The sequence below is a fragment of the Schistocerca serialis genome, chromosome 2 (genome assembly GCF_023864345.2).
Source record: "Schistocerca serialis cubense isolate TAMUIC-IGC-003099 chromosome 2, iqSchSeri2.2, whole genome shotgun sequence".
Lineage (NCBI taxonomy): Eukaryota > Metazoa > Arthropoda > Insecta > Orthoptera > Acrididae > Schistocerca > Schistocerca serialis.
This window is the reverse complement of record NC_064639.1, coordinates 654,967,681-654,984,415: the sequence shown is the minus strand read 5'-3', so window position 1 is coordinate 654,984,415 and position 16,735 is coordinate 654,967,681. Positions and strand designations below refer to the sequence as shown.

The window sequence follows — 16,735 nt, the reverse complement described above, 5'->3', positions numbered from 1 at the left end:
ACATTGTTGCCATTTGGCCAGCAAAACAATTGTCGAAAACTGAAGTAGAGAGGATATAAAATGCAGCCTGACAAACAAAAAGAATCTTCTGGAAAAAATAAAGTTTTAATATCAAGTATATTCTTTTCTGAAGGTATCCTTGTGCGAAAGTGAAACGTGAAGCGTAACAGTTCAGCCAAGAAAAGAACAGAAGATTTTGAAATTTAATGCTACACAATAACGTTGAAGAGTGGATGGATAGATCGATTAACTAATGAGGGAGCATCAAGGCATATTGAGTTAGGTAATGGAAGGAAGTGTGAACTACAGTAAGCAGGTTCAAGTGTATGAAGGTAATGGTAGTTAGGCATATATGAAGAGACTCGCGCAAGATACGCTAGGGTGGAGAGCTGTGTCAGACCGGCCTTCGAGCTGAAGACCACAACAACAAAATGACGACCTTGAAGATACATGCGGGTGCGATCTCATAGCTTTAGTGTTCGTAGGTATGTAATCGGGAGTCTGGGCCTTTTCTATTGTTCATAGAAATAGGAAAGGTAGTTTGTGTGTAGCTTATGAATCAGAAGAAAATAAAAAACTTCAAAAATTATAAATTGTTTCATGATATCCGATATTGTTATGTAACTGTAAAATTTACAACGGATGACAACAGAAACGGGCTTCACGATTACACCTTATCGTAGGCTCGATTCTCGAGATGTGCTAATGCGCCGTGGACGGGACGTTGGCAAATCTATGATTAGTTTGAGATGGATACCTCAAATAACTCTGAAGCCGATAAAGCAATGTTACAAATGAGGTTGTATACGTGAGGCAATATTCTTCGAGTATATCTTCTAAAATAACGGTACCCCATTCGGTTTATCTAACGATTAGGAACGATGTATACATATGATATTAGATCATTAACGAGAGTAATTCTTTTCAAAATATAACTTTCGCAAACCTGTACTTCCTCAGCTGGTCAGCTCTTGCACAATGCCCAGGCCACGCACAACGTTACGACATATTACCTGTTGACAGTGACTTCATTCTCCGAGAACTATTCGTATTCACTACATTTTTGTTGTGTGACATGTTGTTGTCTTTAGTCTGAAGACTGGCTTGATGCAACTCTCCGCGCTAGTCTCTTTTGTGCAAGCTTCTTCATCTCTTCATAACTACTGCAACTTAACACAGATTTGATCTGCTTACTGTAACCAAACATTGGCCGCACGCTTGGGGATTGTATCCCCTCTCACCTCCTTCCATTGCCAAATAGACGCGCCATTGACGCTTCATGGTGTGTCCATGACAGTGATCTCTTCTTTTAGCCAAGGCATGTCATAAAATTCTTTTTTCCTCAATTTGATTCAATATCTTTTTATTAGTTGTCTGATACGCTCATACGAGGGTTGGAACTTTAAGAATGGCAACTATTTACTTACAGCTCGTACAAAATAGATACGTGTTTCAAAGTTTTACTGACCTTCAAAGTAGTCACCAGCATTGCATATACCCCGTTGCCAGTGATGTGGAAGTCGTAGGATACTCTTAACAGTGCCAGTTGTGTTTACAGTTCGAGCGGCACGGTCTATTGCCTGACGAATGTGTAGCAGTTCTGAAGCTAATGCCGTGAAGTGTTTCCTTCAGTTTAGAAATCGAGCTGAACTCATGAGGACTTACGTCAGGGGAGTGCGGCAGGTGGTATAGTACCTAGCAGCTCCTCAGTCAAACAAATCAGTAACAGCTTGCACTGTACGTGCTTGAGCATTGTCCTGCAAAATGATGGTCAGGTCCTGCAGAAAGTGTCATCACTTCTGTCTCTAAGCTGGTCGTAGGTTGTGTGCCAAACATGAACAGCACTCCACACTAAGCATAATTTATTCGGTACCAGTCCGCTTCGTGAACCACGTGACGTCATCGCTGCTACGTTTTCTAGCACTTGTTAAAAGCATAGACGCTTCCATTGGTTTCAAGTGCTTCCAAAAGTCCACAGCGGTACTTACTCATGCTGTTTCAAAGTACATAAACTTTTTTTCTTTTTACCTGCAAATCGTCTGTGATGCGCGAAGTACGCGATCGGCCACAGACTCTTGAAGAGCCAATGGAGAGACGTCTACAGACGTTAAAGTAACCTCTGGCGTGCCACAGGGGAGTGTTATGGGACCATTGCTTTTCACAATATATATAAATGACCTAGTAGATAGTGTCGGAAGTTCCATGCGGCTTTTCGCGGATGATGCTGTAGTATACAGAGGAGTTGCAGTATTAGAAAATTGTAGCGAAATGCAGGAAGATGTGCAGCGGATAGGCACTTGGTGCAGGGAGTGGCAACTGACCCTTAACATAGACAAATGTAATGTATTGCGAATACATAGAAAGAAGGTTCCTTTATTGTATGATTATATGATAGCGGAACAAACACTGGTAGCAGTTACTTCTGTAAAATATCTGGGAGTATGCGTGCGGAACGATTTGAAGTGGAATGATCATATAAAATTAATTGTTGGTAAGGCGGGTACCAGGTTGAGATTCATTGGGAGAGTGCTTAGAAAATGTAGTCCATCAACAAAGGAGGTGGCTCACAAAACACTCGTTCGACCTATACTTGAGTATTGCTCATCAGTGTGGGATCCGTACCAGATCGGTCTGACGGAGGAGATAGAGAAGATCCAAAGAAGAGCGGCGCGTTTCGTCACAGGGTTATTTGGTAACCGTGATAGCGTTACAGAGATGTTTAATAAACTCAAGTGGCAGACTCTGCAAGAGAGGCGCTCTGCATCGCGGTGTAGCTTGCTGTCCAGGTTTCGAGGGGGTGCGTTTCTGGATGAGGTATCGAATATATTGCTTCCCCCTACTTATACCTCCCGAGGAGATCACGAATGTAAAATTAGAGAGATTAGAGCGCGCACGGAGGCTTTCAGACAGTCGTTCTTCCCCCGAACCATACGCGACTGGAACAGGAAAGGGAGGTAATGACAGTGGCACATAAAGTGCCCTCCGCCACACACCGTTGGGTGACTTGCGGAGTATAAATGTAGATGTAGATGTAGAGCTGGTTTAAGGTCACACCAGGATAATGATATCGTTCCTTATAAGGCGTGGTACATCACCTTTGCATCTCCTTGCTACATGAAAAGATGTAGAAGATTGTGGCCCAGTCAGTGCTTTAATACTCCGCATTACCAGAAGAAGCAGATAGTAGTGTTTATGTCAGCAACTTAGCTTTTTGTGGCCATCTGGGTAGCGACTCATTCAAAAAGATAACGCAAGAACCGTGCGCTAAGAACATCTGAAGACGTTAAATTTTCACGAACAGAGCTTGTCGTATTTTGGCAGCAATCGCTGCCGGAACCACAAATGCTGTGCAACTTACAGACTGAAGACAAGTGAAATTCACGGCGTAGCGTATCATTGGCTGGTTGACAGGTCTCGGAAATTGTTATTAGGTGCCGACACAAGTCCTTCGAATGTGGTGTCTAATCCAGCCCGCTTTCGATATTCAATAATACCTTTCCTCAAAAGCAACTTGAAGATCAAACTGCATTTTATGCGAACTCATAGTCATTGACACAACACAGCTACACGGCGGACACACAAACGGCCGGAAGACGCAGCAGCCAATGAACCACTTGCAAACTAAAGTAAGCAATAGCGGTGCTTCAGCTGTTTCACAGTGTTGACTTCAGTAAAGAATATTTGTGGAGAGTTTTCACGTAAGAAAGCTCTTCTTTTTGTAGTGTTAATGGTCAGCACCTTTTATCAGTTCAGGTTTTTCTCCTCTCTCTCACATTCTATGTTTCCGAAAGGCCGTTAGCTCCCTTTTGGTCGGAAGGCTTGCAAATTCCAGCATTGACGAAGTCTCGTCCAGCTTGTTTCAGAGTAGGGTCTTTCAAGTAAAAACTTCGTTTTATGTACTGAAAACTCTCACGGATCTGATTAATACGCCTGCAGGATACCTGCTCTTTTGTGGAATTTACAGTATAGCGGGCTCTTTTTAATCGTTTCTCTTGGTTCCGCCATCTGCGTGAGGCAACTTCTTCATTGCACTCCTAAGCTGGACTGTAAATTCCCGACTCAAAAAGAGTTTTCATGCCACGGGTGCAGTTGCAGCGAGACAATTAACACTGGAGATTCGTTTTGTTGTAGTGACTTTCGGAAAACTAACTTCTTGTTGCATGTGTCGCTCTATAATACCATCGTTATACCATCTGGACACATCAGGAGGAGAATTCTGTGTGTGTGTGTGTGTGTGTGTGTGTGTGTGTGTGTGTGTGTGTGTGTGTGTGTGTGTGTGTGTGTGTGTGTGTGTTGTTATTAGCATAAGTTAGTTTAAGTAATGTGTAAGTCTAGGGACCGATGACATCAGCAGTTTGGTCCCTTAGGAATTCTCACATTTGAACAACCACATCAAACTCAGTGCTGTTGCATGCGGCATTCTAGATATCATGGAAACGAATAGAGCGACCTGATTTTTACAAGACTTGTATGTGCAGAATCCGTATTGATTCCTGCACATGAGATTTCAGCTAGCGAACGAATTCGTAATAAGTGAGCTTAAAACAAGTTCCGTAATTCTAAAGCTAATGGCTCAGTATTTTACATTTTAATGTTCGTTTAGTGACCTGATAGAGAAACCGCATTACGAACTTTCATAGTGGAACAATTCCATAAGACTGTCTTCGCTGTTTAGGCTTTCTGTCATTTTCCGTTTCGGTGCCAATATGGTCACTGAGCGACTGAATAGATGATTTTGATGCGTTTACTGGTTTTACATAAAACCAAAACTTTTCAACAGTTCCGTTAGATCAGTAGACAAATATTTTCGAATTCGTTGAACGCTTCTCTCATTGCTTTCTGTAGGCATATTCTGGCGTCGTTCAGTATTTCTTTGTCAATAGCTCTTTGACTCTGCGTAAATGTGTGATGAATCTCTCGTTGTTTTCGTAACAATTTTTGTGCATTGTGAAGTAGTGGTCATGACGTTTCTCTCCGCCATTGCTTCAAATATGAAGATATCACCTTAGAATTAATATATATTCTTAAAGTTCTTATCTGCTTTATTGTTGTTCGTAAGATATGGCACTTTGGTTCCAGGATAGCCAGCTGTGAATATCAGTGCAATGAGTTTGTCACGCTTACTCGGTTGACATATCAGCGCCTCATAGTTTGGAGAAGCGTTAGCTGGCAGAACCAATCGGTCTCTATTTCGTGGAAGTTTTAATTCCGATATACCTATACAGAACGGAGCCATTCCCACCGATGTAACGTAACAAGTAGTTTGCAAATGAGGAGGGGATAACGAAAATACCAGTGCCCAAGAGGATTTGTGACGTTCAGAATGCACACAGTTTTCAGAACATTTATTGCCGCCGCGTATTGAAAATGGTACACGGAAATAACAATACATTTTGGTGTCATCCTATCTTCCTATAGAATGCCAGACACTGTCGTTCTGGAAGCCTTCCACAGTAACAGATCACAGTATTAGAATTACAATGTGTTATATAACAGCAATATAAACTACGAAAATAGAAGCGCAACAAGACTAATTTTCACGTAACTCCATTACCAAATGTAGACAATTATGCCACATAGCCTGTTGAAACCTTCCTTATCCGAGTTGTACGGTGTCGCCATCTAGGGGCAATAATGAAAAAAAAACATCTCCAGCGATATGTAGTTTGTGCTGTAAACCTCGCATCTCCGGTAATCGCCATTGTTAGTGTGCAGGGCGAACGCATGCTGCGAGATTAAAACGATTTTTGATGTGATAGTAACCTTTTTGACTGACAGACCCGACGCTGCTTTATTGCTACAGGTGCGTGTTAGTATCTCTGGGTATTTATGTATTGTATTTTAATATACAGAATTAATAATGACCACATTAAATACAATGTTGATTTAAGAGTTTTTCATCGTGCGTAAGGCAGACTGCACTCGGTACATACTGTAATATTAGTAATTTTCGCCTCACAAACATTAATATACGCTCAATAGTAAACGCCTGATGGCCTAAAGTTATCGAAAAATTGTAAAGTAAAAGAAATGAATCATCGCATAGCAGGGACAGAATCTATTATTCTTTATCTTTGCCGTTCTTGCGCGGTGCCAGTAAATCTCTATGTACATGTATCGATTAATGGTATAAAAAAGAATTCTGTTGTTTCAACACAAATGAGGCTTTTCGCGCCTCACCTTTTACTGATTGTATTCCATGAGAGGCGGACGCGGACTTGCTGCGTTCCGCAACTGTATTTTATATTTTATGTGAAAATATTTAGTGAATATGCTAATTGTTATTTTTTCCAATCAGAAAACATGTAGTTTCTTGTAACTGATATCGAACAGACAGCGTCAAGAGGACATTTTGACTGTTATGTATAAAGTATTTAACCACAATGGTCATCTATTGTAATTTAATATGAAAAGGTACGTAGCATTAAAAAAAACGTGTGTTAAAGATAAGTGTGCTTATTTTCGTAAATTAACCTTGATGAGTCCATCTCCTTATTTACTTAACTGTTAATTATTTTGTGTTACTTCATCATCAGAAATTACGATCACGCTGATGGGCCGAACGCAGCATGAGGCAGAAGGAACATTATCGTTTTCCTATTATTTCTGAACCAACTTTTTTTTTAATTGTGTAGTGTTGCATTTCTTTTAAAGTCTATAAATCTTCTGGTCCCTTAGTGTTGATCCGGGTATGACTACATCGCGACTATAAAAATGCACAGAAATGATAATGTTTCTTCCGAGCGATCTCAAATATATATATATATCAATATGCTGCTCTTATTCAGGTATTTAATGGTCAACGTATGTTATTATAATAGTGTAATAAATCCCTGATTCTGTTGCCAAGTGGCCCACCAAAATATTCACTTTTTCGACATTAAAAAAAAAAAGTAACAATTCTTTTTATTTTTGTCCCCCAAGAGCAACGCTACAATACGAGGTTTTAATTTTAGAACTTAACAGAATCCTATACATTCTACAGTAACTACTTTGTTTTCAGCTATGGGTAAAAACAGTAAATTCACTCTTCACCTTGTGAAACAAGCCGACAACGGGTCATATCGTATAAAATCACCGGAAGAAGATTCTAGTTACGTTCCTCCTTGTCCTGCACCAAAAGAAAGAGTAGGCCTACAAAATGCCACAAAATGTAGGTAAACTGTAGTTTATTTTGTTGTAACTTCGAGTAAGATCCTTGTTTGAAAGTTGAGGTGATTAAATTATTTAAATATTATTGTTTACATTATTGTTTACGCTACAGATAATGTGGAAAAAGAAGCCAATACAGAGGCGAATTCTACTTCTGAGTGTGAAAGTCTTTTCGAACACAGCAGCGAGGATGATATCTCCAGTAGCAGTAGTGATGTGTATGATCTAGATAAAAACAAAAATGACCATAGCAGTAACAACAGCACGGAAGACGACAATGACGAAGTTGATGTGGGAGTAAAAAGTACTAAGCAGCGCCGTAAAAGGAAAAGCAATCAATCACTTCAAAGTTTGCAGAAAGAAAAACATATGAGGGGACAGGATTATTTAGGAATACAAAAAGATGAGTTTGGCAAAAAGAGGCCAACAATGAGCAGAAGTAGGAGGGAAATAAAACCATGATGTACTTGTAAACATTCTTCCTTATATTACAGAAGAGCAGAGACAGCTAATATTTAATCATTTCTGGCAGGATATGTCTTGGGGCTGCACTCCAATAGCTTAGACAAGAAGAGAATAGAAGCTTTCGAAATGTGGTGCTACAGAAGAATGCTGAAGATTAGATGGGTTGATCACATAACTAATGAGGAGGTATTGAGTAGAATTGGGGAGAAGAGGAGCTTGTGGCAGAACTTGACTAGAAGAAGGGATCGGTTGGTAGGACATGTTCTGAGACATCGAGGGCTCACCAGTTTAGTATTGGAGGGCAGCGTGGAGGGTAAAAATCGTAGAGGGAGACCAAGAGATGAATACACTAAACAGATTCAGAATGATGTAGGTTACAGTCGGTAATGGGAGATGAAGAAGCTTGCACAGGATAGAGTAGCATGGAGAGCTGCATCAAACCAGTCCAGGACTGAAGACCACAACAACAACAACAACAACAACAACAACATGTCTTGGGGTGAAAGAAATTTTTTTGTTAGAAGCCATGTCTACTACGTTCCAGTTAAAAGACTCAGAAATAATTCAGAATCTAATAAATCTCATCGTTCTAACACACTATATTACAGTTTTGTAATAGAAGAACACAGAAAAACAGTCTGCAAGACTATGTTTCTGAATACTTTGTGCTTAGGCGAATGGAGTGTCGGAACATGGGCATCTAGTGCATCAGGAAGAACGCTTGGAGAAGGGCCTCAAATGCAGGAGAGACCAACGAAAGTTTCAGGTGGACGACAATCAGCATCAAATTTTTTTGCAGAGTTGCCGAAACTGGAATCGCATTACTGCCGTCGTTCTTCCACAAAACTCTTCTTGGAACCTAAGTGGCGGAGTAAATCAGAACTACATAGGAAATATATAGAATTTTGCAAGAAAAGAAGACAAATCCCATCTGATTACAAACAGTTCTGCGAGTTATTAGATGAAAATAATCTTAACTTATTTTCGTCTAAAAAGGACCAGTGCGATCTTTGTTGTTCTCACCAGACAGGCAATATCTCAGACAATGAATACTCTTTGCATATGGCCCCGAAAAACTGAGGCAAAGGAAGCGAAAAATAGTGATAAATTAGGGCCAGCTAGAGTGTTTACTATGGACCTTCAAGCACTTCTGCTTTCACCCACACTAAAAGCATCTGCACTGTACTATAAAAGCAAACTAAAGCTCCACAACTTTACCATCTATGATTTAAAAAGTAACGATGGTTATTGTTGCCTTTGGCACGAGAGTGAAGGTGGACTAACAGCTTCGGAATTTTCCAGTATACTCGTGCATTTTATAGAAACGTACGTCCAAAATGATTCAGAAGCTATTTTCTATAGCGACGGATGCACGTACCAGAATCGAAACTCTGTCATGAGTAATGCACTGGCTCATCTCACCAATCAGAAAGGCGTTACAGTAGTGCAAAAATTTCTGGAGAAAGGTCACACTCAAATGGAGTGTGATTCTATGCACTCCACCATAGAAAGGAAGTTAATAACAGACACATTTATACTCCTCTCTGGATATGTAGAAGTTTGCACTACTGCAAGACAAACTCCTAGGCCTTATGTTGTCAATCCACACGTTTTTCAAGTCCTATGATAAAATGTCGTTGTATTCGTCTATTCGACCAGGATCCAAAATTGAGGATCCAACAGTGACTGATATCCGGTGTCTCAAGTATGATCCCTCTGGAAAAATGGAATATAAATTGAAATTCAGCGATACATAGGAACCACTTCCAAGAAGGATGTCAAACATAGCCAGCTCATTTACAGTGCCCCCTCTCTACAGTTCACCACTAAAGATCAGTGCAGAAAAGTTTACGCATTTGCAAACAACTAAAGTTGGCCCTTCCTAAGGATGTGCATTCATTTTATGACACACTGCCTCACATGACAGAACATGTCCGTACCTAAAAAAATGCTGCCGAAAATAAACTTATTTACAGCCACCCATGACTCTGATTGTGATAGTAGCAGTAATAGTAACAATAATAAATGTTGATAAACTGCACAAACGTTTACAGTAATGCAGTAATGAAAGTTTAATTAAAGCTAACAACATTGTTTCCATGTTTTTTAAACACTGTACTTTATTAACATCCAGATTCTAATATTTTGCTCAATGTGAAATTGTTCATTCCACTTTATATTTGTAACAATGTATCATTACAGATGTTTCATAATACAAAAATAATGCAAAGTTTAAGTAATTATTTTTTAAAACAAATTAAACATTCATTAATTTTAATTCTTAACCGTACACTCGTTACATGCCTCTTATCTTCATCACTACCAAAAGAATAACTGTGAAAACCTCGTAACTCCAAAAACCGGCAGACAATTTGAAGTGCATAATAAAGTCTTATGTACCAATGACCCGATCCATATCGTGTAGCAGAAACCACTACATTTGGCTAATCAGGTTCCCATGTGATTTCTATAATTAGTTTTTTGTTTCTCCTATAAAATTTGACCAATTTGAGTTACGAGGTTTTCATTGCCTAGCGACGTTATTCGACTCCTTACACTCCCCCTCCCCCCCAGACCTTCCCCAGAAACGTTGCCTTTTGTGTTTATTCAGGCAGCCTTGTCCTCCGTTGTGCTGCGAGATTCTACTTAAAGCGGGCTGACCCTTTCTAGTCCCTTCCCAGTTGCCTGCTGCGTCCCCTGAAGCACTGACAGAGGATGTGGTGCACCCCTCTGAGTAGGGTCCCTAGGGAACGAGGCATTCTGCGAATGGCTTCCTGCAGGAGCCGATACCTGGTACACGACCTGCGCAGTAAAAGCTAGCCATGTGAACACGCCGAGCTGTTTCATATACTTGAAGTACAGAGTGACCCAAAAGTCCGTTAACATTTGAAAATGCACTAATTCGTGGAATAATATAGGTAGAGAGGTGAAAGAAAATTGACTCGTGCCTGAAACGTCATGGGGTTACATTGAAACCAAAAACGAGTGCGTAAGCCGTCCAACAGATAACGCTTGGATGGCCGAGCGGTTCTAGGCGCTACAGTTTGGAACCGCGCGACCGATAGGTCGCAGGTTCGAATCCTGCCTCGGGCATGGATGTGTGTGATGTCCTTAGGTTAGTTAGGTTTAAGTAGTTCTAAGTTTTAGGGGACTGATGACCTCAGCAGTTAAGTCCCATAGTACTCAGAGCCATTTGCATTTTTTTCTTTCTCTTTCTCTCTTTCTCTCTCTCTCTCTCTCTCTCTCTCTCTCTCTCTCTCTCTCTCTCTCTCTCTCTCTATATATATATATATATATATATATATATATATATATATATATATATATATAGCGATTTCACCGTAGTGTGAAGCTACTGAGGGTAATCACTTAGCTCCTTCCTTATCCAAATCCGAGAAATACATTTCGGTTCTGGAACTATCATCTGCTACGTTGATTTGGAGTCGATCAACAACAGAATCTACAAAGCCACCCATGCGCCGCATTTTCTCCTCTTTTATGACGTGCCGTTCTATATACCGCCAGCAGTGACATGTGAAAAAGCAACGGACGTTAATTCCAGTACGTCTGGCAGCTTAACAGCCTTGTTTTTTCTCTCGCGACAAATCCCTTAACGTAGCCCCTGATAGTTCTGTTGAGTTTATGTTGTAATGGTACAGTGGCAACTGTAAAGATGCACCATTTATATGGTGTGCTCGATGCTGTAAAAAGCCGGCCTCTGGTGCCCGTGCGGTTCTGGCGCTACAGTCTGGAACCGCGCGACCGCTATGGTCGCAGGTTCGAATCCTGCTTCGGGCATGGATGTGTGTGATGTCCTTAGGTTAGTTAGGTTTAAGTAGTTCTAAGTTCTAGGGGACTAATGACCTCAGCAGTTGAGTCCCATAGTGCTCAGAGCCATTTTTTGCTGTAAAAAGATTTTTTTTCATATTTCTACGACATTTATCTCTCTGGTTCGTGTGAGACTGCATCTGTGGTTTAACAATGGACGTAGTCCAAATAAAGAGTATTTAGTTTTACATTTTTGCTCTGAAAATTAAATTGCTATGTTTTTTTTAAAATTTAAGCACCCTTTGTTCACAATCTTTCATAAAATATCTATAATTAAGAATTTATATTTGAAATGAAAACAGGACTTCGCGTGCAGTCTGTAATTAAAAACAAGAAGACTTGCATTATTCATAAAAAAATAATGATGTATTTTAAAATTACGGGATCTGGATGTTTCAAATTGAACGAAAAACAAAAGATTGACCAAGGAAAGACTTGGAACGAGTAATCCATGAACTGGGCCAGAATGTCAATCCACAACGCAACTGATTCCGCTATATATCGAGGGTGCATTTGTATGTCCGCTGTATTAAATAGAAGAGTACCTCGGAAAACTCCAAAGCCGATTCTTTCTTGTAAACTTATGAAAAACATTAAGATCAACCTATGTGTCGGCACTTTTTATCGGTGTTTCACCCACGTGTTCCATTACGTCGCACGAAGCATCCTCATCCATTTTCATAGTGCGTATTAACAGCACGACAATCAGAGCACTATAGTACAGAAATCTGACTATACACCATTTTAGAAATGAAAACTACGCAGCTAAAGTGTGATTAAGTAAAACGTTGACGGCTTTTAATATATTACACTATCTTAAAGTTTCATTTAAGTAGGACCTACTTCCAAGAGCGTAACAATACCATTGTATGCTTGTGGCCAATCATCCCGTTTGTGTTTGTTTACATTAGGTTCATTCTTATGAAGAGCACAGTAAATATAGACGTGCGTCGAGAGGTTGTGGAAGTTTACAGTGCCATGGTGAATAAAGTAAAATCAGAGAACTTCGCCCCGATTAAAAACGTTATGACAATGTCGTGTGCTAGTTTCGTACATCAGTTTTATGTTTTACAGTCAAACATTCAAAAACATGTTGTAAAAGTGAGCCAAGCCAAATCACCGAGAAATGATATTTTGAGCCGGCCGCTGTGGCCGAGCGGTTCTAGGCGCTTCCGTCCGGAACCGCGCTACTACTACGGTCGCAGGTTCGAATCATGCCTCGGGCATGGATGTGGGTGATGTCCGTATGTTAGTTAGAACTAATTAAACCTAAGTCTAGGGGACTGATGACCTCAGATGGTAAGTCCCATAGTGCTTAGAGCCATTTTTTTTGCATTTTGATTACTCTTCAATTTTTGCAAACAGTAGGCCCATTTATTACTTTTACTATAAATGTAATGCATTTATATTTCTGCTTACAATAAAAAAAACTGGTGCAAAGTAATCGGTAAATTCATTTCGCACTTCCTTGGGTGCTGTGGTCGATTCCAACGGTACATTTGTTTCGTCCCGTCTGTCATGCGCCATTCTCCTTTATAGACACTGTTATATTCGTACCAATATTCAATACAGAAAACGTTCGCAAGTTTCAGAAAAACTTCCAGCAACTGGTAAGTTCAGCACGTACTAGCTACTGCAAGCGATTTGCAGAAGTTTACGTGCTAGGTGTAACACGCCTTTGCAGGACTAATGTTTAAACCGATTCCTTCGGGTCCAGTGCATCGCTTTGCTTTGGCGCAAGCTATCTCAGTATTCTGCGGCAACCAGTACGGTAAGAGGCAAGTGGAGTTCATAAGTACGAGTCCAAAGACATTGCGGAGGCAGCAGCCACCTCGGGCGTGCAGATCGTCGCGGCTGTATTGGTAGGCAGGGTGCGGCGATCGTGAGAATGGCGCGGAGCCAAGTGGTCCTGCCGGACAGCGTCCATTGTCCCGCGGCTCACGCATTCTTCCCCGGAGAACACGGTCGTGGGACCCGAGCTGTTTGCACCCCGGCGCCCTTTTGTCAGTTACCTAGGGGTGGATGATAGCGACGATGCCCCCGCTGCCTGCAGGAAAGGCGAGCCCCAAACTATCCCGTCTACCGGTTCCCTTTCCTACCTTCTTTTCTTCGGTAAAATCACTGAATGGACTGATGGGCACTTCTCTCTCTCTCTCTCTCTCTCTCTCTCTCTCTCTGTGTGTGTGTGTGTGTGTGTGTGTGTGTGTGTGTGTGTGTCGCCTCGCCGTGCATACTCCCACCAACAAGGAGGGAGCGATTTTAATGACGGATTCGCGTAAATAGATCCTTGCCAACAAGGATATCCATACGATAGTTTTGCACGGGGAGGGGGATTACCTGGGGGTATGGTGTATTTTTAATATTTTGGAAAACGAATGGCGATTCTCAAGTAGCCATAAGAAATTTTCAGATCCGACCACGTTAAGAACCTGACTTTTCAATCATTTCCTTGAAAGAACAACACCTGAATGCACTAATTTCTTTTTCTGAGTGGGGGGCGGGGAGGGGGGGGGGGCGGGCTTTGCGGCACCCATTGCTTTCCGAAGATAATACATTATGACGAAACAGGCACTTTACATTTACCAAAGCAGCAACAAAAACATGTTCATATGTTTGTTTACTTCTATAGCCCTCAAGAATGTGTTCTATCGACCAATTCCTTCTTTTAGTGAAGTTGTGCCACAAAATTTTCCCCAGTTTTATTGAGTATCTCCTCATTAGTTACTCAAGCTTACCATTTAATCTTCAGCATTCTTCTATATCATTACATTTCAAAAGCTTCTATTCGTTTCTTGTCTGAACTGTTTATTGTCCATGTTTCACTTCTGTACAAGGTTACACTTCAGGTAAATAACTTCAGAAAAGACTTCCTAACATTTAAACTTAGATGTTATCAATTTTTTTTTTCTTTCAAAAAAGATTTTCCGGATATAATCAGTCTGCATTTTATAACCTGCTTCAGACATCATCAGTTTTGCTGCACAAATAATGCAACTAATCTACTGTTTTGGATGTCCCTTTTCCTGATATAATGCCTAGCTATGTTGACACAAATTGGTGATTCATATGTATTAAACACCACCAAAATTTCTTTATGACACACTTTTTGTTACATAGATATCTGACTACCTAACAAAAAAAACAGGGGTCAAATTATCCACTTTGAGCTCATTGCCTTTCTCTGCTGACACCTTAAGCTTTAGGCTGGACAGTTAACAAAATTTTAAATTCATGTTACATTGTTGCTGTTGTCAGCTAAGATGGTGGGAAGGTCTCAGTCAAGATGACAGTAGCTCTTGTGTCAGTATAAGAAACACATTTAGGTGTACTGAAAGTGTTATTCAACAAGTTACACACATTGGTGGATCATACATCTCTAGTAGGAAACCACGTGCCAGCGCACAATGTCAATTACATAACCTAGTGAGTGTTACTTACTTCCATCAGTGTGGCTTACATGGTGTTCTCTCACTGACTGCAATTTATACTTCATACTCTCCTACCACTTGTCTTCGATAATAAGATGATAGTATACAGAGGGACTACACACAAAATCAGAATGTGTTCTGTACACTCTTTGGCTGCCCTAACAGCTGCATCATTTCCCCATACACTAACATGTCCTGGTACAAAAGGTGAATTGGATCAAATCCAGTAAGTCGCTTAGTGTTTAACTACAAGAAGAGAACTGCTGCATCTGACAATGCTCTTAACACTTTTAAGAAAATTATTTGATGTTGGTGGCAAACAGATTGTGTGAAAACTTAAGTTTTACCTCTGGAGTCTTATGGCATTGTTGGCTGAGAGACCAAGAGAGATCGATTCACTCACCAAATCGAAAAGGGGTTTCTTCCCCTATATAGAATGGCCCCTTTCCTTGCAGCGTGTATGAGTTGTGTTCTAACTATAGGTACTGTGATGGATGTGTGTATCATGTGGTGTTGTCATGTTTGGATTTTATGATGATAATGATGATGACAGTGATGGACAAAGGGGTTTCTGCTGATCTTAACATCCTTATCCATCAGATGGACCCCTGTCAACAGTGTCACATGACTTTGCTTCATGACATGCTGTAAAGAAGCCTGGAATTTAGTGCAGGATGTTGGCAAAAAATCTGGCTATCAGGAACTTTTGTCACCATCTCACCTTCCCCTTGCTGGACAACTAATGGTAGTGAAAATTTTCCACCCCTAGGATTCGAACCAGCTACCTCTTGAGTCAAGGACCTCTGTGCAGTGTGTGTTAAAAAACTCTTTTGCAGAGGTGGGTTTCTGTCTCTAGTAACAGAAGAAAGAACCATTATTCTCTATTCTTTTTGCTTTAGAGTGAAGTCAATCTAATTACATGATACTGCTCTGTGCTGATAGAGTATATCTTTATTCTTATTATAAATGTAGTCAAAAGGGGCATATTGTAACATGTATTTCTGTATATTTCTATGTGGAGACTTCAAAAAGTGTTTGGCCCAAATGCTGCCAAAATTTCTCTGTGAATCTTTGTGCAGTTTAGTTTTGCCCCTAAGAATTATATTGTTCTGCTCACTTCAACTTTGGAGTATGTTTCCAGTTGTTGCACCATTTCACTCCAACACTGCAATGCACCTGCTATCCACACCACAGAAGAACAATGTCTATGGTAAACCCAGTCCATGTAATCTCTTCATAAAATGTACCATTCTAGTTGCACAGTTATCTCATGGAGGGACAACTTGTATAACTTCACTGGAAGTCCCTTCAAAAGCCATATAACTCTAGATTAAGTGCTGTTATTTATTTGTGTACTTGTTTTCTCTTCTAGGATCTACATGGGACATCTCGCAACACTGCACCAGATCTGGACTCTTCACAGGACTACTATTTGGTGGGTGGCAGCAGAAATGACACGCACTCCACAGTCCGCTATCGCCGCAGGCTTGACACTTGTGATAAGGATGATATGATCCTGGGGGTATGTATTTCTTCTTAATGGTTTTCATATGACATAGGCATTGGCTGTTAGGAATCTTCATACAAAGTGTTCAATACATTCTTAAGTATAATGTAGAAAATTAGGTAATAGTGACAGGTTGCCTATATCAAATTATTGTACTTGTCTGGGGATAGGACTACTCATCACCTTCATATCTGAAGATACACAGGCTTGTTTTTAGATCCTCTACATTAGAGTAAACACCTAGATTTCAGATTTAGCTTTAAATTATATTTGTATTTTATTTTAAATGAGCAGTTTATCTATGTGGTATTAGTATACATATTGCTGAGTGTAGTGAGGGACCCTTACTGTTTCA

The 16,735-nt window shown here is 40.4% G+C and overlaps 1 protein-coding gene across 2 annotated transcripts in view; it reads left to right on the top strand.

Annotated features, from left to right (window-relative positions):
• LOC126457738 (MOXD1 homolog 1-like) overlaps nt 1-16,735 on the top strand; it is a 175,655-nt gene that overhangs the window by 103,753 nt on the left and 55,167 nt on the right. For both annotated transcript variants that reach the window (XM_050094283.1, XM_050094284.1), the window contains exon 2: nt 16,246-16,395. In XM_050094283.1, the coding sequence (XP_049950240.1) occupies nt 16,246-16,395 (150 nt within the window). The remainder of the gene's footprint in view (nt 1-16,245; nt 16,396-16,735) is intronic.